The sequence below is a fragment of the Uloborus diversus genome, chromosome 1, assembly GCF_026930045.1.
Source record: "Uloborus diversus isolate 005 chromosome 1, Udiv.v.3.1, whole genome shotgun sequence".
NCBI classification, from domain to species: domain Eukaryota; kingdom Metazoa; phylum Arthropoda; class Arachnida; order Araneae; family Uloboridae; genus Uloborus; species Uloborus diversus.
Window position 1 is genome coordinate 30,396,885 of NC_072731.1, and position 25,880 is coordinate 30,422,764.

The window sequence follows — 25,880 nt, forward strand, 5'->3', positions numbered from 1 at the left end:
TTGCAAAGCAAAACAGAGGGATATTTTAAACTTCAAAAACTATTGTTTACTTCTGAAAAGTAGTGCGGTTTATAGAGAATTGCGTTATACAGGCAGGGCCGATCCTAGCAGGTGTGCAGAGTGTGCGCCGCACAAGGGCGGCCAAAGCAAGGGGCGGCCGCAGACCGCATCATATAGTTCTTATAATCAAGCAAAATTCCTCAAGAATTTCTCACAAGATAACTTATAATAAGCAGAATAAATATGCTGATTTTTAAATGTTCAATTGTCAAAGTATGTGTCGATTTCCCGATAGCATTGCATAGTTTAAGAAAAATAGAATGTTAGGGAACATTGTGTTGGTTCATTGTCCATTAATATCTACTCTTAACACACATGCTTCATTGGTTGCAAAGTTTGTGATAGAACCGGTAATCAGGCATGGATACAGGGGAGGGGAAAGGCCCCCTTCTGAAGCATGAAATGGTGCCGTCTAAAAGGAGCACCGAGTGCGGCCACTAATATTTACCCCCCAAGCTTTTATAGACCTAAACAATGAAGACATATTTTATTTATTAAAAAAAAGCTATACTGATTAGATTCACTCGTAAGCATTTCAAACAACAAACTTTGTAACAAACTCTGTGTTTAACAATCGTAGATGCGTGGAGAGAAAGTGGAAAATTGCCACTCCCTTGAGAGTAACGTATATGAATGACGAACTAAAATGTTGTACTTTTCCCCTTTACGACAATTTTTCTGATTAAAATCTTGAATGAACTGCCCGGTTTCAGATCAGGTAGAAGGACAGGGCCCTTGCCACAGGAAGTAAATTTAAATGTAGCTCCAAAACGAAGATCCAAAAGGATGCTATCTCCTCCTTGACGAAACTAAAGAAGGCTTAAAATTGGGTTTCTAGGACTTGACTTTCGGAAAATTTCGCTGGTTGAACCATCGATCTTAAGGACCTAATTAAGTTTCTGATTCCCCTCCTCCACCTTAACTTGATCAAACATAGCCTAAAAATGTTGGCTCCAAAATCCAAAACGTGTTTGCAGACGACAGCCCTTCCTATCATCAAACGTCATATAAAATTGCTTTGGCATTTTTTGAAATTTTTGCAGTTGGAGACCCCGAAACCCATTCGCAAACATTACTATCAAAGACAGTCTCAATTAGCGTCTATAGAGAAGCCCCTAATTCCACCCCCTCTCACTTAACATATTGAAAAACAAACTAAAATTGCGTTTTTCAAACATCAGTTCCAAGAACTTTTGGGAAAAGACCCCGAATCCCCCTTTTCTCCAACGCAATCAGACGGTTCCGTGGAGCGACAGCTTCCTGCCTAAACTAGCCTGAAATTGACTTCAGTTTCAAAAACACAGTTCGTGAGGACACACTGAACCCCCGCCCGCTCTTAATCCCATCGTTATCAAACAATGATTAAAATACGATTTTGGGACTTATATTTCTAAAGAACTCCGGAGGATAACTGCCAGGCTTTGTAACTTTTCACTGCGCTAAGGCATATCCATCAATCATCGACGTGAGGTGGACAAAAGGTCTGTAGTTATATTTTTCAGATATTAATGTTGAAAAAATACCCGAAAGATCCGTAGAGCTTCCCAGTTTTGTTAACGTCACCAAAGATAATATAAAATTGCGATTTTAGAAATATCCGCTTAAGAGCTTCAAAATCCTTCCTTCCCAAAAATAGCCTTTCAGTTCCGAAAAATATTTTGGTTCGGAATATGTTCACGTTTCCCCTATTGTTTTCAAATATAGCCAAAAATGGATTTTTGAAAAAATAGTGCCGAGAAATTATCGGAGGATAGCCGCCAGATCCCTTACCGTCACCAAAGACGGCCTAAATTTGCGTTTTAAACATATATTTCGAAATCTTTCGATGGGAGACGATTTCCCTCTTGCAACGTCATCAAAGGTAACCCAAAATTGCGGGTTTAAAATTTCAGCTTCGGAGATTTTTAGGGAAGAACACCGATTCTTTTACTAAGGTACGATCTACGTACCTTAGCTACGGTCTTAAAAAATAAGCTTCAAATTGATTTCGATTTTGAAAAAATTTTAGGAGAGAACTGCAACATTACTTTCACCTAAAGTCTCGAAAAAGTTCCTAAAATTGCGATATTTGACGTCAATTTCGAAAATTTCTCCATGCACCTTGAATATACTTGAATCTTTTGTCCTTGCAACCAAACACAACTAAAGATTAACTAAAAATATTTTTCATACGCCATTTTCGATAATTTTCTTAGAGCAATCCCCCTCCCCTGAACCCCTGACACCTCCCCCCACGCTTCCCAATTCCTCCGTACCTTCTCTGATGTCACCAAAGAAAGACAATAAAATGCGTTTTTACGACTAGTAAATTTTGGTATCTATTACTTTCTTCAAAGATATAAATTGTACCTAAGTAGTTTCTTATTATAAAAAATTTCTTCCTTTTTATAAGACCATTCTTCTGTCCCCCCCCCCCCCCCCCCCCCCCCCCCCACCCCCCGCTTTTTTAAAAATTCGAACTTGGCATAGAAATTTAAAGAAAGGTTTATATAGACGTTTAAGATTAGTCAAAATATGCGAATTACTCTTGAGGGGCAGCACATTAGGTCTTTGCACACGGGCGGCCGACACCCTAGGATCGGCCCTGTATACAGGTCGGCGTTATAACAATCTTCTACTGTATTACTGTATTGTTGAAAGGTGGTTCTTTGTTTGGATTTTATTTTCATATTTTTGTAATTAAATTCTTTGTTTCCACCAGTTCATTTTTCATACTGATGATTGTCGGTCGTCTTGACGTGTGTGTAGTCTTATCTCTTCCTATTTTTTCCTACTTTTTTTAAGTGATTTTTTTCCTACTTTTCCTACTTTTTAAATTTTTGATTCCTTATTTCCTACTTTTCCCTCTCAAAAAACCACTTCGGGGTCTGTACTGCAATGATTCTGTTCTTCCAGATTTGGTTTTAAAAAGCGACTAATTTTATAATCCAATGATTTTATTAGTGGAGAGTACTGTATACATATATATATATATATATATATATATATATATATATATATATATATATATATATATTAATTTTATTATTCATGATTTTAGGTGATTTATGAGAACTCTCAACATGTTATTGGTCTTAGAGACATTGAAACTATTAAGGTAATGTTTGTTTTTATACATAGGGGCTGTACACAAATGGCGTCACGCATTGAGGGGGACGGGGTTGTGAATTTGTGGAAGCTAGAAGTGTGACTTTAGGCATTTTTAAATAATAGTATGCTCATGAAAAATAACATGACATGTGACGCGGGGAGGATTTTGATGCAGAAAGGGAGGAGGGACGAATTTGTTGAAAAAAAAGTGACATTTATAGACAACCCCATAAACGATGCCTTTTGTGATGGATCTTAGAAATGTTTTTTCATCCTAAAATCATTTCAGGAGAGAAATATAAAAGCTTCATTTAATTGCAAAGTTCAAGAAAAACATTGTTGGTATAATAAAAATATTATTTTTTTTTTTTTCAAATATGTAGAACAGAATAATATCATTGTATGTACTAGAAATTTGATTGAATGAATGCAAGATCAATGTGTGATTATTCTGAACATGTTTAGAAGTTTCCGTAGATATGGTGCTTTTAACAGAATGTTCATTAGTATTCGTGTATGATTTATCTTTAAGTTTTACAAAATTGTAGAGAAGATTTTTACTTGAATACATAACTCATTCATTACCATAACAATTTATCATTTGTTTATATTTGTCGAAAGAGCAATCATGTGGCATTTTGCAGGTTGGCAATTTACAAAAATATTTTTTTGTGCTACAACTAGTGAGTGTTTGAGCTTTTTCTTGAATTTATGTAATATGTTTTCTATGCACTATTTGTTTGCCAAAGAACATCTTTACATTCAAGCAGTTTAAATCCAATATTGAAGTTAATTTTTCTTGAATGTCCACATTGATTGTAAAATAAATAATCTTTAATTTACATTTTTGACACATTATGAATTTTTTTTACTTGCAACTAAAGAAAATTAAATAAATAAAAATGAAAAAAAACCATTAAAGTTTTTACTTACTGTGCAAAAAAAAAAGACCAAAAAAGAGAAATCTATAATTTTTTAAGGATATAAACTACTAATTGTAATCATTTAAAATATTTTTAATTTCAAACATATGTAGTAATTTACAATTTCTAATGTTAACTTTTATGCATGAAACTGCTGACATTTCAAAAGATGAACATTTTTTTTTTCTTTTTCTTTTTTTTCTTTTTTTTTGCAACTGTTCTCTCTTATGTTAATTCGTCATAAATGTTCAATAAATGAGGCGAAGAAAATCGAAACACATTGATAGAGGCTTAACCCAGGTGCCTTCATCTGGTGGGAAACTGGGCAGCAAAATTCTCAGGTGGCAATGACATTACCCAATAGTGCTGCTACAGAAGAAAATGGCTGCTAGTTCTTGGTGAATGCTTAGATCTAGAAATGAGGAGAAGCTGATGCACAGCCCTCACAGAGAAAAAGAAAAAAAAAACTTTCTTCCAACCAAAAAAAACGAGCTGATGTGTGCCTCACATGACTTCCTTTTACTCCATTTTAATGTCATTTTCCCATTATTGGCAATTTTAATGTGATTCAATAGTTTAATCTCTAAATATTAAAAACGATGGCCAAATTAAAACCAGATAAAAAAAATCGCCAAATTTTCCGCCAAGTTGGCGACAAAACTTGGCGACTAAAAGACTGGCGATATATCGCCAAGTGTCCGCCAAATTGTAACACCACTTAAGTTTGCATTGATATTAACAATGATTTCCCCCCAAAAAGGTGCAAAAGACCCCCTTAGGAACATCCGAAAGCAACCAAAAGGGGAGGTGCACAACTAGACCCCACTACGAGTCTATGTACCAAATTTCAACTTTCTAGGACATACCATTTTTGAGTTATGCGAGATACATACGCACATACGCACATACGCACATACACACATACGCACATACATACAGACGTCACGAGAAAAGTCGTTGTAATTACCTCGGTGATGGTCAAAATGGATATTTCGCGTGTCTATACATTCTTAGGCACTTTTCCGCATGTGGTCGAATCGAAAAAAAAACTCAACATTCATTTGGGGGTGAGCAAAATGGAAATTAAGGGCGATTTTTGAGTGAAAATTTTTTCGCGAATACAATACTTCCTTTTTTGTAAAAGGAAGTAAAAAGAGAAATGAGGCTTGTAAAATTTTTCAAATATGTTTAGGTGATAAGATAAATAAATACCTTTGTGCTGAACAGTAAAGTAAGTCAGATGTCTTTTCATCCATAAGCTCATTATTTTTTGCATTGAAAAATGCGTTCCCTGTAACGCCAAAACACGTGTCTGCTGTCATTGGCAAATTTGTGCATCTTCTAATGTTGTTTGTCTTACTTTAATGTTTATGTGATATTTATTTTAAATGTATGCTTCTTTTACAGTGTACATTAAATTGTATTTCTGTCAGTATGTTTCCTTAATCCACAATTTGTACTTTAAAACATAACATTGAAAAATACACTGTATTTATTTACTGAAGTTTTCTTCAGATTCTTATGGTTATTTTCTAGTACTGATAAATTACTAAACTGTGATTCTTGCCTATTTTTAGATTTTCCAAGAAAAAATATCTGATGCTAAGCGTGTGCTTGTTGTTGGAAATGGAGGCATTGCAATTGAGCTTGTGTAAGTTTTGTTATGACTTAAATTTTTCTTATAATTTATTTTGGTAAAATTTATTGTTTTCTTATGGTAAATTGTTTATACGTTGCTTGAGAGTTGCATATCAAAAGAACTAAATTTTTTTCCTGATTTTTACTTAAACATGCATACATAATATAACATAACAATGAAAACAAATGTGGAGACGTTAATTTAAAACAGAGAAAATACTGATTAGCCCTTACCATCTCAAAATAATTTTAAGTAATTCTATCTGAGTTGAGTGTGTAACTAAGGCTGTAGTGGGACTTGAAAGCACATAATCAGCATTCAGGTATTTTTCTACTGGGCGGAAGGCTGTTCTGGCATATTATTCTAGGTACTGTCGAACCTGTCATCGCATCACCTTTGGGACTGTCAACATGTAAGCGTCGTCATAGCTGGAGCGACATCATAACGGGAATAGTTTAGAATTTCATAATCAAACATTAGTTTATAATAAAATTACTGATTTAATAAAAAAAATTAATTGTTTGATGTTTTTTATTTCATTTCACTTGTAATGTTGAATGATTTGTGGGTAAAACTATGGGAGAGGGGGGATTATAAGAAAATAACCTTTTTTTTTTCTTTCTTTCTTTTCTTCTTTTTTTTTCAGTCTAAAATACTTTCAAAGAAGGGTTTGCTTGATTTTTGAATAACATTTTTAGCACTCCTACTTCAAAGGATGTTGATTATTAAGTGAATTTAAAAAAGTTTTCCTATAATTATCAGCATGATAGAAACCAAATAAAGACTCATCACCTTTGGCCACAATTTGATTTGATCTTGACGGTTTAGTCCCATTTTGGGAAAGTTTAAAATTGCTTTCTCTCTTTTCTCCACTTTAAAGTTGTGTGATCCTTTTCAATCTAATGAAAGGCTCTTATCTCTTTTTCTCTCATGGGAGAAGCTTATCATGACCACCTACAGCTTTAGGTAGCTACTCTGATCTTTCTCTTTTCCTGTCACTTGCCTAGTCCAGTATTAAAATCCACCTGCTTTGCATTTCTTTCTATTGTCTCTCTTGTCAAAGTCTGAAATTTGTTGCTTCCAGAACTTAAATGAGGATTTAATTTTTTGTTGCATTTTCCCCTGTCAATAAACTTAAATTTTCACAACTAAACCACCCGGTTCAGAAACTTGACAGACTGGGCCTTTATAGTATTTCTTGTCAGTGTCAAATGACATACATAGGACAGTCCCGACATTCTCTTAAATTCTGTATTAAAGAACATGAAAATTATGTCAAGAAAGAGGATTTAAAACCTTCTTCTATTGCGCAGCACTGTTGGTCCTTCAATTATATTTTCAATTTTTCTTCTGCCGAAATTACTCATGGGTGTTCTTCGATTTACAATTTAGATTTTTTTGGGGATTTTATTACATCTGGAAAGATTCTGCTTCAGTAGTTAACGATTTGTTGAATACACCCCCTTTTCTTGGTGTTTGAAAATCTTATCTTTAAAAAAAAATTCATCGCTGACATTTTTCCTTGGTATAGGTGTCCTTGCTGTTCTGGTAACATAATAGTTTAAGGTTTCTTGTCTATTTACTTGCTTCCTTTCATTTTTTGTTTGGTTTGCGTTGGTGAACCATTCTTTCTTCTTTTTATGCACTGATGAAGGGACTTGCATTTGGTAGCCCCAAAACAGCTGTTTGCTGAGTTTTAAACTCTCTTTTAAATGCTTTTATTTGTTTTTATACACGTTGTGTCATTTTACTTATTCCACAGTGCAAAGATTTCGACTGCTTTTTTACAATTTTTACAACTTCCAGAACTTATCTACCCAGCCACCATTCTTAAGATGGCATGTGTGATCTGTAGTAACACAAGTCCCTTATCTCTTCTCGGAGTCAGAAATTCCTATAATAGTTTTTTCCGGATGTTTTATTATTTCACTGAAAATATTTCAATTGCAAAGAGAAATTCAATCCTGTCTGAGCAACTCAAAGTGTTATCCTAACTGGAATTTCACCTTTAAACACTTTTGTAAAATCCGGAGGCACTTTATAAAGATTTGTGGCATAAGTTCGGGACTTTAAAAAGTGACGTCACATCTGGAGTGTCGGGAAATCTGGGTGTTGCGATAACAAGGTTTGACTGTAATACTTAAATTTATTTTAAAAGCTTAATTTCTCTCCAAAGACGACTGATTTCACTTTATTCAAATCTGAAATATTTCTAAATTTGACATTTTAAAAAATATTTTCAAACCGTATTATAAATAAAGTTTTAATATGCGTAAGCCAAACTTTGAAGAAGTGCATTGGAAGGAATTGAGATTTTTATATTTTGTAATTTAAACAAGCTTTTCTGCTTCTCTCATTGAATTTTATTGCTAAAAAATGGTTTCATCATAAATTCAGAACTGCCTTAGATTGTTGTAAATATGACAGCTAGAGAAAGGGATTTTTTTTTTTTTTTTGAACATTCTGCTTAGTAATATTAACAAATCATGATGGAAATTATCTATGTATCTGTATGAATAAACACTTCAGTTGGGTAAATTAAACTAAGACTCAACTTTTAATTTAATTTTTAACTTTTTAAAAACTTGTGTCATGGTGCTGACTCTCTTTATTGTAAAAAGGAATTCTTACCCCGCCTCCCCCCTTTTTTGTAGATATGAAATAGAAAATTGTCAAGTGATATGGGCAATTAAAGATAAATGTGTTGGTGCTACTTTCTTTGATGCTGGAGCTGCACATTTTTTTCTTCCTTGTCTGAAAGAAACTAAACAAGAAGATGATGTACCATGCAAAAGGATGAAATATAACTTAGAAGGTTTGAATGTTAAAAAAATTTTTGAACTCTAGCTGACTTATTACCTTTTTAATAATTAGATGCAGTTATATATCATTTAAGCACCTTACAGTTTCTAAATTGTTCCATATTTTGCACATTTAGTTAGCAATTTTCAGACTAGATAGAATAGAGATTCAACTACTGCATTTAAAAACATAAATCAGCTTGTGAAATATGTGTTGTTTTTGTGTTATATTTAGGTGACTCATTAGCTGAACCAGGAATGGGAAGTGCCCTTGGACCTGATTGGTCAGATAAAGTCAATATGAAGGGAAAGCAAAGGGTAAGTATTATTATTATTATTATTTTTTTTTTTTTTTGGAATAAATAGTTTCATTATTTTTAAAGATTTTTCACTTGTTTATGCACGAAAAGAGTATTTGATTCATAAATTAGTTTTTGCTTAGAAAGTAATTTCACAGTTAAATGTAAATTACCTCGGCATTTTGAATAGATTACTCCTGGAATCTGCGTATGAGTTTCCATTTTGCAAATCAAATTGTCTCTGTTACATAAAATTTGTCACAGGCTTGCATAGAAATTCAAAAACTTATCCAATTTCAACTATTCTCTTTTGCTAAATTAGTCCAAAAGTGATACCCAATGTGAAATCTCAGAATTTTATCTGTTTGTGGCAAGAATAGAGATGTAAAATTTCTGGAAAATTTTAAAACCATGAAAAAGTCTTTTTTCTGAAAAAAATTGAAGTTTTACCAATCAAATGTTGCATATCTTTCAAAATTTAACTTAAGCATTTCCACTATTTGAAGTTGTTAATATAGCTCTGTACTTTGTGTACATTTATTTTGCGTGAGTAAAGTAGCATATAATACTTTGGTGCACAAGGAATTTTAACTCTCTTATAATTGCATTATCGAAGTTAATGTTTTCACGTGAGATACTTAATAGTATCCCACGTGAAAACACTGTTGTATTTGTGGGGTGCTACATTGATCTTGGACACCCCTGCAACATGTATTACTTAATAATCAGGAATATTGCATTCTTGTTTTAAAGATTTTGAAAAGAAAAAAACTTTTGTAACGTATCTTAACAAAGGTTTATTTTGATTAAAATAACAGTTAGTTTCATAGATTTTAGGCATTTTTTTTACATTAATATTCTTGCAGAACTTGAAGTTCCTCTTTTTCTTAATGGAATCCAAAATCTCACTAAAGTAGTATAGGCGTCCCTCATATAACATTGTACTTGTACAGCACAGATTCAATGTTACGCGACACTAAATTTGCGATTTTCAAACACAGATTCGATATTAAGCTGTGCAAAACTTGAATTACATATTACACAGTTTTGATATTGATATGAATTTCAAAAGATAGAATTTCATTTTTGTTCAGTACACTGTTTAAAAAAATTTATGATATTAACTCTAAAGATTATTCAGTAAATTACCGCCCATTAGCCAGGGCTAAAGCAGAAATACGTGAAATACACCACCAGCTCAGTCATTTCCAGAGGAGGACTGCAGTTTCGTGCTTATTAGCACTCATCAGCCCGGCATAGGTAAGTGACTGAGCTGGAGATGGAAAACCATCCTAGCCTTCCTCTTTTTGGAGATGGTTTTCCATCTCCAGCTCAGTCACTTTCCTATGTCCGGCTGATGAGTGCTAATAAGCACGAAATTGCAGTCCTCGGCTGGAAATGACTGAGCGGGCGGTGTATTTCACGTAACTCTAAAGATATTTTTACTTCATGAAACTAATACAAAAAGTTGTGTCTGTCTCCAGCTTAAAAGTTTTGTCTGTCTGTGCAACACTAACTTTTAACTGTTAAATATTTGATTTTTCTCATTGGTATTCTAAAAACAAAAAGGTGAAAATTATTTTGTTTCCAATACAATATAAGAAAACCATAAGCCAAATTTGGCTGACCATAAATAAAAAAAGTTTCGCAAAAACACAGTATCAAATAAAATTAATAGAATTTCTTTCTTTATTGCATTTTCTATTTTGTTTCATTATTTCACAGATAAACTTTATTACTGCTGAAAAGTTTTGATTTTCTTTCTGTTAGTATGCATTTCATTCGTAATAAAGAAAATTGATGAAGTTTTTCTTGTTCTGCATAATAGTTTTAATTTGAGGAATGTAAAAGAATTAAGTTGTATCATTTATAGCAAATCTAATTTTGATCACTGTATGTTTTGGTTGCGAGTTTTTTGTGTTTTTTTTGTTTGTTTGTTTGTTTTATTGAACTGAAACTTCAGCTGTTATAAAATTTGCACCTTAATACTTGGTTTTGCTATATCATGTTACACATTGCTTGATTCATATTATTTCAAAGCATCATATAACATGACTTTGATATAACAAAAATCTCCGTTTGGATGCAACAGGATACATATTGACCTTATATATATCTTGTGCATTATTAATTAATTTAAAAAATGAGCAATAAAATAGTTATAAAAAGTTTTGTATTATATGATTTTAACATTATAGGATGCGAAGCAACCGTGTCATACGCGAGATACCTGTAGTTGTTTCTTAGCAGATTTCTGCGTTCTGTACCTTGCTGTAGGTCGAATTATATACATTACATTCAGTAGAAATCGACACCTATATTTTCCTCTCGGGATAGCAAAAGTAAAATTTTTACTGGTAGAGCAATTTGAACTTGGCTTTTCTCTATCTGCAGTGATCATTGATGGAGGGTAAGGCCCTGAAATCAAATTCTGAGCATCATAATTCCTTATTTTTACTCAGGGGCATGCACAGGAATTTTGGAGCCCTTCACAAATTACTTTTCCGCACCCCCCCTCTATATGGTTTACCCCTATATTTCACACCTAGTTTAAAAAGTATTGAGCCCCCTTCAAGCTCGTTGCTGATCCAACAGGTGTCCCCCCTCCATGCACGCCCCCTGTTCTTACCTTGTATGCCCCCCCCCCCCTCTGAAGGAATTGCTTACTTTTCTTTAGAGGAACTAACACTGGCTCGGGGTTAAAAGAACTATCTTATTCTTTTGAAATTTTATTTACTAGTATGTACTTTTGAAATCTTTTCATGTTACTGTAATGAATGAGTTGTAAAATTTAGGAAATTTGTTCTTGCTGTAATCATTTTAAACCATCAATTTTCAGGATTCCCGCAACGTGCATGTAGAATATGAATGTGAAGTAAAAGCTTTGTATGAAAGAAATGAATTTATTAAATCAGGACTGAAAGAGAACTTTTCTGTTTCTTCTGAAAGTAAATTTTTCTATTCTGTGTTTTACTTGTTTCTTTAAGCATAAAATATTTTCAATGAAAGAATTTTAGTGTTATAATTTGCATTCTTACAAACCAGTCAATGTCTTCACAGCTACAATGTATTTCAAAGTGTTTGTTTAAATCAGTTTTATTATGTGAGTTTTATTTCATCAAATGTTTGTGCGTCTTTTTTAAAGTGCTTAAAGTCATGCGTTATATTAAAAAATGTATTTAAAAAATATTTTAGATTGATACACAATTATTTTTTTACTTTAATCATTATCCGAGCAGCTTTTTTTTTTTTTTTTTCTTTTTCCATTGGTATAATATTAAATGAAATTCATGGCAGTAGTGTTAACCTCAAAAACTGATAATAGGCTCTATGAAAGAAAAAAATTCTCAGGGGTGTGGGGTTGATGGGGGGAGAGGGAGTTAAGCCCTCAAACTTTTTATTTTAACACATATTGCACTTCTAGTATGAGTTTATTTTCTTATATTTCGACTGCTAGGTCCTAAACCTCGACCCTCAATAGGTAAATACAGGTTGCCCTAATGCCTGGCTTGAAGTTGAAAATCATATAAATCTTCTCAGAACTATGAAAGGTCTGCACATACAAGTGTATAAATGTTGTGAATAAAAATGGGAAAAAACAGAAATCTCGGAGAATTTTTTTTTCCCAAAACAGTACTTTCTCTCCAAAAAAGTTTTAACATTTTTTTTTTTTGGCACAGAATAATCTGTTTAGAAATGTGTAATATTTACATCCCAATGCTTTTTTTGTGTTCAGTTTCCCACATGAAAACAATGACTTTGAAAATGCAAACCAAGCAATGTACACCAGAGTATTATTTATTTCTTTTTTTGTTAAAACTTATGTATACACAGGACAAGATTAGTATGTTAATATTATTAATTAGTGGAAATGTTTAGTAAAAACTATAATGTATTTTTTAGTTTCATAGGTATGTAGTCTGTAGTGTATATTGGTACACACATGTATACATAAATGCTTGTACAGTCGGACCCCGATTTAACGAACCTCTATTTAATGAATTTCGCGATTTAGCGAATTTTTCTTTTTCTCCGACTAAAGTCAAGGCAAAAACCCCTATTTACTGAATAATAAACCCCGAATCAATAAATTATTTAAACAGCCAAAAAAAAAAAAGGTTTTTTTTTGTTAATTCGAGTTCGGAAAGATTGGATTGTTTTCCAAACATTTTATCCATATTGTCTGAAGCAGAAAAAACTTTTCTTGAAATTAGCAATTTTCGGCGGACAAGGGGGATACCAAGGAATATTGATTCTGATGCAAAAAGCGATAATGAAACTCCCATTAAAACTTAGTGTTTGAACTGCTTTGCATGGCCTGGAAACTAAAAACATGTCTCATGCAACAGGCTGCAAATGGCACAGTATTTTCTTCTCTCCATGAAGTCGAAAGAGAACTATCTCGAGTCAAGTATCAGGGAAATTATCAAACATCTAGCACTCAGTAGTTTAAAATTTCACACAAACTAGTGTGTAATAAGTTGTGGAAAGCGGAACAAAAAGTATACACTTTCTAATTATGGAAATTTTGCAAAGTTGCTTATGAGGGGTTTTAGGAAAGGTAAGTACAGTTTTTCAAATTTTTTTTCACATCCCGATATAACGAATATCCCTGATTTAACTTATAAACGTTTCAGTCCCGTTCAATTCGCTGAATCGGTGTTCGACTGTAACTCTAAAATTAAAAAATGCAGCTTTCTGTTTAAAATCTTCTGGTTTACAAAAAAAAAAAAAAAAAAAAATTTACAAAAATCAAGTTTTATTCAAAATGAATGTTTAAATGATGATTAGAATAATTTGGATTTTTGGACTAAGAACTACTGACTATTTTTTTAGTAGGTTTGAAAGTTTGGTGCGTATTTCTGTTAAACAAAAAAAAATAGTGTGGATTGCATATACACTCAGGAACATTGAAAACAGCACCCCAAGAAAGAAACATTGGATTGAAGTGAAATTTAATATACAGAATAATATAGGTGAGAGATACCCTTGAATTTTTCCCAAAATCTAAACAATCAAACAGATACAATTTCATTAACTTAACACTGACCCATTAAGGTTCCATGTACCACAACTAGATTAGACCGGCTGTCATAGGCTATGGCCCCAGAGAACATTATACTCACGGCGCAGGCAGTGTGTTGTGAGATAGAGTGGGTGGAATGGTACCTTTCTTCAAGGTGCCTCCACACTCGTACGCCGTTATCATCTGACTCCAAAATGAACCGGGATTCATCACTGAACATCACCTTTTGCCAGTCAGTTTTTTTTTTCTATGGGACTTTTTGTCATGTGCTTATTTCAACTGCTACTCTGCTAAATATTTCTGAGGTCTGAAATGCTTCCTTCAAGCCTACACCTCCAACTCTTTAACTGAACACTCTGAACGATCCACCTGGGCAGCAACATGGCTTGTTGACCAGCCCGCAATTATCATGCCGATGGTTAAACCTCTCTCAAACTCACTTAACTGTGAGAAACGTTTTCTAACTTGCCTACCTGACATCCTTCACTCATTAAGGTTCTCCAACAATCGGGATGTAATCGTAAAATTTATGAATCTTAAGTTATACACTGGTTTATATGGCACCTTTTTTCCGATTGCGTCGATACTGTGGTTAAAGGGTCATGCCCATTGACACCAAATTTGGATCATTTGCATATCAGATGTCCTTCTTCTTATATGCAAAATTTTGCAATTGTATCTTTCTTCTTTCTTATGGCACTATTTTCAATGTTCCTGAGTGTATATATATTTATATGTTTAATTTTTAAATATATGTATGCAATTGCTAATTGTTTATGTTTTCTAAGAAAATATAACTAGTACACTACATTTTTTTTAATTTCAAAAATCTAATTTTTGCAACTTTTCCAGAGAAAAGGGGAGGGGAATTAAAACTTTTTTTTCACCTCCTCAAAACTTCCAGAAAGACTTTTTGAGGTAGGGATCAAAATAAAAAATGAATTATATTCAAATCTGAAGTTTTTTTGCTAAGAATTTTCTTCATGAGTGCAGGACTTCACAAACACCCAGTACATCTTCAAACACTAATTTTTATTCTGCTTGTAGTGTGTTGAAGTGAAATTTGTGTCACACAAATTTCTTCTTCCTAACAAATTTCATATCATTTTTTTCTTTTCTTCAAATTGAATTGTTTTGCTTTTGAGAAGACTTGATTATATTCCCTTCCTATTTGGCAACTTGGTACATATTTTTCACCTTTAAATTTCAAAATTAGTGGGGAGGGGGTCCTTGTCTTTTTCTCTAAAAATTGCTGTTGCTATATTTTGCAGCATTTTTCAAGACTATTTCGGGAGTCATGCTTTAAAATGTGCAATCTTTTTGCTTCCTTTATTGCACTAGATTTTTTACTTAAAATCAGTTAATAAATCCTGTCAAAAGGTTAATAGCTAATAATCTTTTTTAAGATATGCTCATAAATTTTTGCCTTTGTTTAGGGGGAAAAATTCCCCAACATGTGTTAAATACTTATTCAATAGATTTTTTCTCCCCTAACAGGTACAGAAACGTGGCCTGCTTATGTCAAATTAACTAATGGTGTAGTGCTAGGGTGTGATTTTGTTGTTAGTGCAACTGGTGTTGTCCCTAACACAGATGCATTAAAATTTGACATGGAGGTGAGAAATTCGTTCTTTTGAAATTCAAAGTTCTTTCCTATAAAATGTCTTTTGCGATGAACTTATGTTTGTGTTACATGTGTTCAGATTTTGAAAGCTGAAGATGGTGGCCTTATGGTAAATGATCAAATGCAAACGTCTTTAAAAGATATATATGCTGCTGGAGATGTGTGTACAGCATCATGGTCATTATCGGAACACTGGTTTCAGGTATTTATCCCTTAATTGTACAGTATTTCACTAGAGAAGAGGTTTTTAAAATGTATATTGTAATGAAAAGAAAAAAGAGTTATCATGCACATAGAACATGCAATTTAAAATGCTAGTTTTGTAAATGCAGCAATTTACTTTGTGAATATTTTATTTTTCGTTTAGAAAATTTAAAGAATCAAAATGGAAATATAGACTTCTTTTTTTCTCCACATGCAACAAAAAGCACTTCTCAATCAAATGAAAACATAGTAGAACCTCAAAAGATAATCACCTCCTTAAGTTGACCAAAGTTTCATAGATTGCATGTTCATAAAAGATTTCCAATGGTGATCAACCGCTCTATATTGACTACCTTCATATTTTGTATGTCAACTACTGAAAAATATATGAGTTGTTGCTCCCAATGCTAACTTACTCTATAACTTGGTCGCTATTCTTATTTTCTCGAAAAATCCTTCTTTGAATCCTTTTCTGAATCTACTTAATCTTTTAATCATTTTCCCTTATCGTCTCGATGCTGGATAAATTTTGAAGATTTTATTTCCATGGAAAATGACTTGTAAACTCCAAAAAAACTATTTGTGGAGATGGTGCTGTCAGTAGACCACCTCCTTATGCTGACCAGTTGATTAAAGTAGTTCAGGTAGTCAACTTGCCAAGGTGCTATAGTAGTTGGTTCAGATAAACTTTTTGAGAATTTGCTGTTTAATAACTGAAAAGAAAGTGTCCCAGTTCAGATTATGGACAAATATTATTGTTATTTATTGTTATCACTAGCATTATTGTTTTTTTTTCTCTCTGAGATTAATTCTGCATAAGACCCATTCCACGGAAAATAGTAATTTTGTCCCACACGTGAAGCCTCATTATTGCATTAAATATAATGATTTAAAACGGGTAATGATAAAAGTTTTATTGCTTAACAAATTCTAAACTAATGTGTGATTCCTTAAGTAAAATATTTCGTCATAAGTACTTTTTAATTAAATGTATGATCAAGTCATGTGCAGGACAAAATGACTATTTTTTTTCGTGGAATGGCCGGATACATAATTCTTTTCAATGGTATAAATTATTGTTTCTCAACAAATGAGATATGTTTCCTTTACATTCGAACCTTTGCCCTCAAAATCTACAATTTATTTTAACATTAATGTAATAATAGAGCAAAAATATTAACTTACTCATTAGCAAGTTACACGAGGTTGTTTTGGATGTGCCGCGCATGACGCTTGCAAATGAATTAAATTTTAAATCACAAAATTGTTTAATAAAAATATTGTGTCATCAGTATCTTTGTATCAAATGAGGCAATGAGCAGCAAAGGGATGTAAGTGACAAAATTAAAAATTTGGAGATAACCTGTACAAATGGTAGGTGAACCTCTCCTCTGTCTTGGGGCAAGAGATGGGACTAGTCGCCCTAGTAGGTGCTGTGGTACAGTATGATTTAGGAAAAAGAAATTTATGAAAGCCTACCTAGTGAGTTATCTTTAAACAAGGTTTTACTCAAAACTTGAAAATTCCACTTACATCTCTTTGCCTCTTATTGCCTCAAATGTAAAGATTAAAAAATTTGTTTACCCGTCTTTAATTAAATTATTAAGAGATATGACAAAATGTTAATGAAATTTAAGCGTCTTTTTGTCCTGAATGGCCCATAAGCTTCTTTTTAAGAACAAGTAGTCATTTAAATTTATTGAAATGCATAGTTCATTTAAAAATATAGAAGTAAGAAATAAAAAGTGAAAATTCAAAGACGTTTATCAGTCAGTTATCTTGCGTTACAGTTTTTCCATTTATGTTCTAAAATTGTTGTCTGTTTCACAGATGCGCCTGTGGACCCAAGCTCGACAGATGGGAGCATATGCAGGAAAGAGTATGTTATCTAATCTACAAGGGCAGAAAATTCTAACAGATATTTGCTTTGACCTTTTCACCCATGTAACAAAGTTTTTTGGATATAAGGTAAATATTTTGGTGTGATTCTATTATTTTGTTATTCTTTTACAGATTATTTTGATATTTTCGTTTTAAAGTAATACTTTAATCAGCGGTTGGGAAGATTAAGTATACGTTTTCTGCAAATGTAAAGTAAATTAATATCTAGAGGAGTAGAATACTGCATGATTCTGAGTAACAGCTAATTGAAAACATGACCTACGTGCTATATTACAGAAGGTACAGTTTTGAAAAAGGAAAAAGTACTTTACAGTTCGCACAAGGGTGAGTTTATGTATTATTCATAGTCTCCAAAGCATAATGCTATTAAATTTTCGACGTACATGCAGAACAGATGCCTGAGCTGCAGAACAATTCTGTTCAAATGTGAGAGGAAAACTCAGACAAATTTTCTGCAGAAATTCTACAGATTTCTGTGAAATTTCTGCAGAAACTACAGATTTTCTGCAAATATCTTCCAACTTTAAATAGAATTTTGTACAAATTCTGCAGATTTATTTAAAGTAGAAGGAAATCTAAAATTCTTGGAAATTATGATGGAAAGTTCGTGAAAAATGTTTAATTCGATAAGTCATCTGCAGGAACTTTAGATTTTCTTTGAAGTTAAAGAAATCTGCAGAATTTGTGCAAAGTTATATCTTGAGTTGGAAGATGTTTGTAGAACAATGGCAGTTTCTGCAGATTTTCTGCTGAAATTTCATATTCTAAATCTGAAAAGATTCTGATTTTTCTACCATTTTTGGCTCCCCTTTTCCTTATTTTTCCCAATTGATTTTCATCCACTGCAATTTCCTCCATAAACCTATGTTTTGGAAACATGTCTACATTAAAACACGCCCATTACCGAAAATTGAGTGTCTTGTTTGAGATTTCAATCCTTTTGCATGCTAAAAATATTTCAATTATTTGGAAAGTTTTAAGTGTTTTATTATTTGCTACCCTAACTCATCTCATTTTATTTATTATTTTAGTAAATTTTATACAGTTTTGTATTTTTGTGCTTTCTATGCATTTTAGAAAGCATATAAAATATTTTTGGAGAATCTCAATCGGTTTAGACTTCACCAAAATGGATAGCAACAGTTAAGTTTAAAAAAAACTAAAACAAAAAAACCTTCTGCATGAAATGATTTTGATTTAGGGCTCCCGATTTGTGGAAAAGGCCACGTTGGTTGCTTGTGTATACAATGCTTGAAGTACTTGCAGAACAATTTTGATCAAATGATTGTACGTAACAGAACATCGTTAAGTATTCTGCTTCGCGGTTCATAGTAAAATCATAGCCAAAAAAAAAAAAAAAAAAGTAAAAATGCAAAAAAAAAAAAAGTATGTAGCTTCAGTTTTACATGTTGAAGGAGATATTCATTATAATTTTAAACATGTATGCATTTTCTTATTTTCTACGAAAGTATTGTGCATTATTACATTGTTTTCCTTCTAACATATTTTTAACTTCCCTGAAACATAATTTTTTTCTATGAATAAAATGCTTACCATTTGTACAATTGAATATAGTATTAATATTGTAATCCACAAATATGCAAAGTATGTTGCAGTCAAATTATGTTACAGGAGGGCATCAGAGTTGGAGTTGAACAGATTTTGAGGTAAAATAGTCGGAGTCAGAATTCAAAGGTTTAAAATTCCCAGAGTTGGAGTTGGTCATTTTCCCTCAAAATCTGCAACTCAGCCTGTGCTTGCGGGGTTGGAGTTAGAGTCAAATTTGGATTGATTTTGGGGTAAATGAGTCGAAGTCTGTCACTTTCCCTTCTACTCTGCAACTCTGGTTTCAAAAAGCCACATTTTGCTCAATGATTTTTCGTCCATACGCTCATTAATTCCCTTTTTCAATGTAATATATCATCGCCTCAAAGCAACCATAAGCTATCTTAGTGTTATTTACAATTTCCACTACGGTCGCATTTTTTGGAAAATGTGAAAATACTATCTAAAATACGAAAATGAAGCAGGTCAATTTCGCTTTTTTGCTTAAGTAAAAAACTAAATAAATAAACGATGCACAATCCCAAAGAGGAAGCTAGCATGGTGATATCTGTACCTTAGAGCCAGAAGGACGTTAGTCACATTATGGTAACTTTACAGGAGAGAGGAAAAACTTTTTTCTGGCTTATGCAAAGGGTGGGACGTACGCTTTTTAAACCCTGGTAAAAATATTGAAAAGAATTTTTTTTAAGAATTACGTTCCCAGGGCTTGCTGTGGAATAGACTTCCACATTAGGGTGGAGTGAAAAAATTAAAATTGGATAAAAGCTAAGTAATAGTGCGGAAAAGTTGTGTTTTGTACAGATATTTAGTCATGCAAAAGCATTTTTAAAACAAAAAATACCTTGAGGGTCCGCTTTTGCTTTGAAATTGACCATTATTGCATCAAAACTGACAAAAGTTCTAAAAATTTCCTCAAAAATCAAAATTTTTTAAATGCTAAGCAAAAGCGCGGAAAAGTTGCCTTTTGTATAGATATTTTGTCATGCAAAAACAGTTTTATGACAAATAATATCTTGAGGGTCCGCTCGTGTCTTGAAATTGTTCATTATTTCATCTAAACTGACAAAAGTTGTAATAGTTTCATAAAAAATCAAAATTTGATTAAAGTTAAGTAATAGTGCTGAAAAGTTTCCTCTTGTATAGATATTTTGTCATGCAAAAGCATTTTTATAACAAAAAATATTTTGACGGTCAACTCGGACCTTGAAATTGACCATTATTGCATCAAAACTGATACAAATTCTAATGATTCCATTAAAGCCAAAATTTTTCCAATATGATGAAAAAGCACTTCAAAGTTGACCATTTGTGTAAATTACATACTATTTAAATAATAAAATATACTAAATATCATATACCTTAAAATCACCCAATATCGAGTTAAAATTAAGTAACATTACAATACTTAGCACACTGAGAAAAATGTATTAAAATTTTATTCCTTTAAAAAGATTAGCTTTAATATGCATCAATTATTATTTATATAAAACTAAAAATTATAAAAAACTAACAAGTAAAAGCATTTTTGACGTAAAAGATTCTCTGCTTGACAAATGTGATTTTGCACCAAAATGTGACTTTTACATATGATAGATTACAAAATTTAAACATAAAAGTATAAAATTATCAATCCAATTTTTTACAGTCACAGAAATTACACAGCAAAACTAAAGAAGTTACTAAATGAATTCTCAAATTGTTGTTCCTTCAACTTCAAACTATAATCCGCACACTACAAACAATGACGCATAATTTGGCGGAAAAGTTGACTTGGAGATCAGTTTTATGACTGACAATATTCAGACTTAATGTTATATTGCGGTATAAGTTTTCTGGATTCTAATCTTACTCTAATTAATCCTTCTCTCTTGCTTACACCACAAACCAAAGACGATGCTTCTGTGACTAATTTAACGCATCATTCCACTGCTTGAGTGTGACATGGGAGGCTATGGAAATCAAACAATTCAGAAGGTACGCCATCAAGCACCATTTCTTTCAAATCCTTATCTAGAATTCCACTTGTAAGTATCGGCTCCATGTGTTCCCAATTTTGCCGATCGATGAGTTCATGGTAGTCTTCAGCATCAAAATTAAACTCTGGAATTGTAAATTTTCGCAATCCAATTGGTGTCATAGATCTTGCATTCATAATTCGACGCAAACCAAGTTCTCTGACACAGTGTCGATCATCTGTGATCATCGCTATCAATATGTTTTCCGGATTCCCAAAATAACCATTGCGCTGAATCACAGGATCGATTACAGCTTTTAATTCAGAAGAGAGATAACGTGATTTTTTGATTGTTTCAAAGAGGTTTTTAGAACCATCTTTGCAAGAGTGGTTAATCTTAATGGTAAACCACCCTGGTGCATACACTTTCATAACATATTCTGCTAATGTGTATAATTTCTGCGGTGGACTGTCAGTTGTCATGTACAGCCGTAAAATTCTATTTGCCATCGTTAACCACCGTGAGTGTATTAATGTTCCAGGTTCTCGTTTAGACAAATTTTTAGAGCACTGACCGCTAGCTACAGCTTTACAAACATCAAATAAGTACTGTTGATCAGTGCTCAACTCGTTTCTGTTTATATTCGGAAGATTAACCTGAATCGGTTGAAACGTTACAACTGGCAACTGTTCACATCCGTCCAATGCTTTACCAATGATTTCACAGAATGCGCGTGGACCTTCTGTTTTACCATTTAAATGTTTCAAAAGATGTTGTAAGGGAAGTTCGTTAGAATGAAGTTGGCATACTAACCATTGCAACGGTTTCTTGGAATGAACTTCGAGAAGCCGTATTACACCTCCCTTTCTTCCAGTATTTACGCTGGTTCCATCACATCCAACAGCTACACAATTATCAACTAAAATGTTATTGCTTGTTATATAGTCAGTTATACTTCTGGTGATGCTTATCGCTGTGCCACTGACTGGAGTCACACGGCTAAGGTACTTAGATCCAGGTTCTTGAAGCAAAGTAACATGCTCTTCAACTACTGTTTTACGGTATTTTTGCCATCTAAGCTTGCAAGTTGTAACGTTTTATCCTTTCTGCTATCGAAATACAAAGCACGAAGACTTCTCGAAGTTTCCGTCTCTTGTACCAGTACCTTTCTCCTTTTCTTCTGTTTCTCTCGAATGATTTTGCTGCGATCAATCATGCATGAAGAATCTTGTTCTGTAATCAAACTCACATCTTGAAGCACAGCACTTGCTATTGATGCCACAGCTCTATCTGAAACACTATCTGAATGTGTATATCTATCTGAATTTGACGTATCGGTCACATTCAATCGCCAATGTTGGTAAAGGAACTCTCATTTGTTGAGAGTTGGGTGGTAGCTTCATGGAACATGGTGTCTCCTACACTTTTGCTCTAAAATTTGAAGTAGAAGCCTGGAAAATTTCGTCATTTATGTCCATTTCTGATAAACTTGAAATTGATTCTAAAATCATAGGTGTTTCACTTTCAGTTTGTTTTGCAACTTTAGAAAGGCGAGCATTGTCTTTTGATTTTCTCTCTGCCTTCCGTCGAAGTCTTTTTGTTGCAGTTAAGTCAACAGTGCGCATGATCATTTTTCTAACAGTTCTCTGGTCATGAAGAAAGGCCTGTTCTTCCACAGGAACTTTGCGGGACTTTATACAACTACATTAGGAAAATTTACATTCACAAGACGAGATATCAAACAATTTTTGTTTTGCACCCTCAGCGAATGCTTTTATTTTGACCAGATGATGTTCATTTTTCTGTTTTCGTATAGATTTTAATAATCCTTTGTACTTGGTATTGTATGAACGAATGACTTGAAGAACACGAGTGTGAGTAACTGTAGGTAATGAAGATTTCCTCCACAGTTCTTCTATTTGTAAAGCTACTGCCTCTGAGGCTTCAGCTACTGTGGGTTCTTTCGTTATTTCATCTGTCTTTAAATGGTTCCTAACATGCAAATAGTATTTAATCATGTCTTCATACGTGGGCAAAACTAGCTTACTCAACTCTTTGGGTATTCCAAAAACAGGACACTTTAATTTAGTTCTCGTTTTAATTTTGCTACTAGTAGCCATTTTCCTTACAACTCGACTAACAAATTGACACTCAACTGCTCACATACACTCATTCGAGAAAAACAAATGTTCGACTATGTAGGCAAGGCTAAACAGGTCTCAGCTAAGCAATGTGATTGCTTATTTTTTCTCAGATGACATGCAAAACAGGTGCCACATGGCTTTGGACGAATTCATTCCTCAAGCTAAGAATGAGAGGGAGGCGAAGTACCCCTATACGCAGAGACTATAAGTAAAGGCTTTCAAGGGCCTCCCTTGAAGTAAATAAATAGTCAAGATAAAAGTGTTTTCTCTCATATAGTGATATTGGAATTCTTTCATGACATTTACAGTTGATTTAGGGAAAAGAGAAATGACTTATAAAAACCGTAGTTAAAAAAATAAGATTTTTCAAGAAAAAAAAAGTAAAAGCAGATATTTAAAATGAAATCTAGGATATAAATATATGAATTCTAAGTTTATAGTATCAAATAACAATTTTTTTTTTAACTTATTAAATTAAGTACAGAAAAAACGAAGTTGCAATTAATTCACTACAAAACAAAAGCAAGTTTTTGAAATGCAAGGTCAAAGCGACCCACAGAACTAAAAAGTAAAATTAAAATAATTTTTCTCTATTTTTTATGATACCCAGTGACAATTCTTTCCCTCCACCAAAAATTGAGCATCTAAAATAAAAATTACTTGCATTAAAAGTGGAATTTTAGGAAAAAAAGTGTAAATTTTGTAAACTTCAAGGTTAAAGCGGACCCTCAAGATGGAAAGGTAGAGCAAAAATATTTTAGCCCTTTCTTTGTGGAACCAAACCACAACTTTTCCGCGCTATTAGAAGTTGAATTTCGAAAAAAAAAATTTTGCCTATACTTTCATTCCACCCTATTCCACATACAATGCTACGAAAATGGAAATTTTTGGACTTACGTCCGTCTGGCTCTGAAGTACAGGTATATAACATAATCTTATTAGAAATATAACCTAAGGTGTTAAAATTACTATTAAGTTCATCAACTATTAGTCTTAGCATTATGTCTCCTCAGTACTGCATGTATTGAGGGGAGTGGACTAGTTCACTTTTAAAAATAAAACTTGTGTTTTCTCAATAATATGTACAGTTCTAATTTTTTTTAATTTCAAATTTAAATAGCTACTGCATACTTATTTCGTTAAAGATGTCATGGCAGAACTTTGAATTTAGTTTTCAACAGTAGCTGAAACACATTGAGGCATTTAGAAAGCTATATGAACTTAATTCGACATTTTAATATTTTGCTGAAGTTTTTTTTTCTATTTTAGCTTTTTTGCTAAAGATCTTTTGAACTCAGCTTAAGCCCTGGTGTTATTTATGGGACTAGATATATTACTGTTGCTCTGAGCTGACAAAATGAGAGCTTGTGGGTCATTCTCCAGTAAACGTAACTTTTGAACGCAAATATTTTTCAATTTCGAAACTTTTTTTTTTTGTTCTTACATGAAAGTGTTACCTACTAGAAGTAACAATAAACAATGACCCAGCTAAGTTCCAATTATTTTATTCATAAATTAAAACAAATTAAAAATGCCTTCTTCATAGAAATAAAAAAAAAGAAAAAACTTTTAATTTTTAAAAATCTAGGCCAATTTAATATCAAAGTAGTAATTTTGTTAATTGTGCAAACAACCAGCTATTTTAATGATTATTGGGAATATAATATTAAGCTCTTTTAATTGAAGTACAGCTTAGTTAGAAGTTTCAAATGTATGGTAAAAAAATAGTATTTAGTAAATTTGAGAATATAGTGGCAATTTATAATTTTGGTACAATCCCTACTATTGATGTATTTCTCCTCCTTCATTTATTTTCACCTGAGAAATATTGACATTGATAAGGTCTGTCACGGAAGGGAGATTCACAGAGGTGAGGAATTTTTCATTAATGTAGGCCTAATAGATACATTTTTCAGGGAATTTTTTTTTCTTCGTTGCTACAATCTGCACATGTTAAGCATATGAAAGCATGTTCACTTCTTTATTTACATTAATTTACATCCCTGAAGTTCAAGTTCACGGATTAGTCAGAATAACCATAGTAGGTTTTTGAAGCAAATTTTTTTTGTTTTTGGACGAAAATCTTACAACCTCAACTATGACTGAAAACAGAACCGGATTAACATCTATTTACACCTTAGGCCAAACTTAGAGATTACACCCCACCTCACATATCCAAACTCTATCAAAATCGTATCTCCCCCCCCCCCAGCCATTACCAGAGCATTCAGTGACAATTGAAGATTTCATGCTTCCCCCCTGTTTGACAAAATGAGGGATAAGTTTCTTTTTTTTTTTTTTTAATTTTCCTTCGATGATGTTAATAAAAGGGGTTTTTAAGGATGCACCCCCGGGAATTTTTCGAAATTGAAGTGTTAGAAATGAAATTTTAGGTCATCTAAGACTATTTAACGGGAAGGAATGACATTCGGAACTCGCGTAGGAAAATTTTCGTTAATGCAATTTAATTTGCATGGTTGTGTTTTATAACATTGTTATTACTACTCATCCATAACTGTTTGTACTTATAAATTTAATTTGTTATTTTATTTCATACCACAGTCTTAAAAATTTAAAACTGTCTTGTTTTTATAATGGACAATTTGGTAGTGGCATTTTTTTTTTCCTTTTGTAAGAACAAAACTTT

At 32.7% G+C, this 25,880-nt stretch overlaps 1 protein-coding gene across 5 annotated transcripts in view; it reads left to right on the forward strand.

Annotated features, from left to right (window-relative positions):
• Positions 1-25,880, forward strand: part of LOC129228634 (pyridine nucleotide-disulfide oxidoreductase domain-containing protein 1-like) — a 271,523-nt gene that overhangs the window by 46,005 nt on the left and 199,638 nt on the right. For all 5 annotated transcript variants that reach the window (XR_008580920.1, XR_008580921.1, XM_054863334.1 and 2 more), the window contains exons 5-12: positions 3,101-3,157; positions 5,651-5,724; positions 8,367-8,527; positions 8,749-8,831; positions 11,652-11,760; positions 15,336-15,454; positions 15,542-15,664; positions 17,497-17,634. Coding sequence is in view for 3 of the 5 variants with exons in the window: in XM_054863334.1 (XP_054719309.1) it covers positions 3,101-3,157; positions 5,651-5,724; positions 8,367-8,527; positions 8,749-8,831; positions 11,652-11,760; positions 15,336-15,454; positions 15,542-15,664; positions 17,497-17,634 (864 nt within the window). In the remaining 2 variants the exon portion in view is untranslated. The remainder of the gene's footprint in view (positions 1-3,100; positions 3,158-5,650; positions 5,725-8,366; positions 8,528-8,748; positions 8,832-11,651; positions 11,761-15,335; positions 15,455-15,541; positions 15,665-17,496; positions 17,635-25,880) is intronic.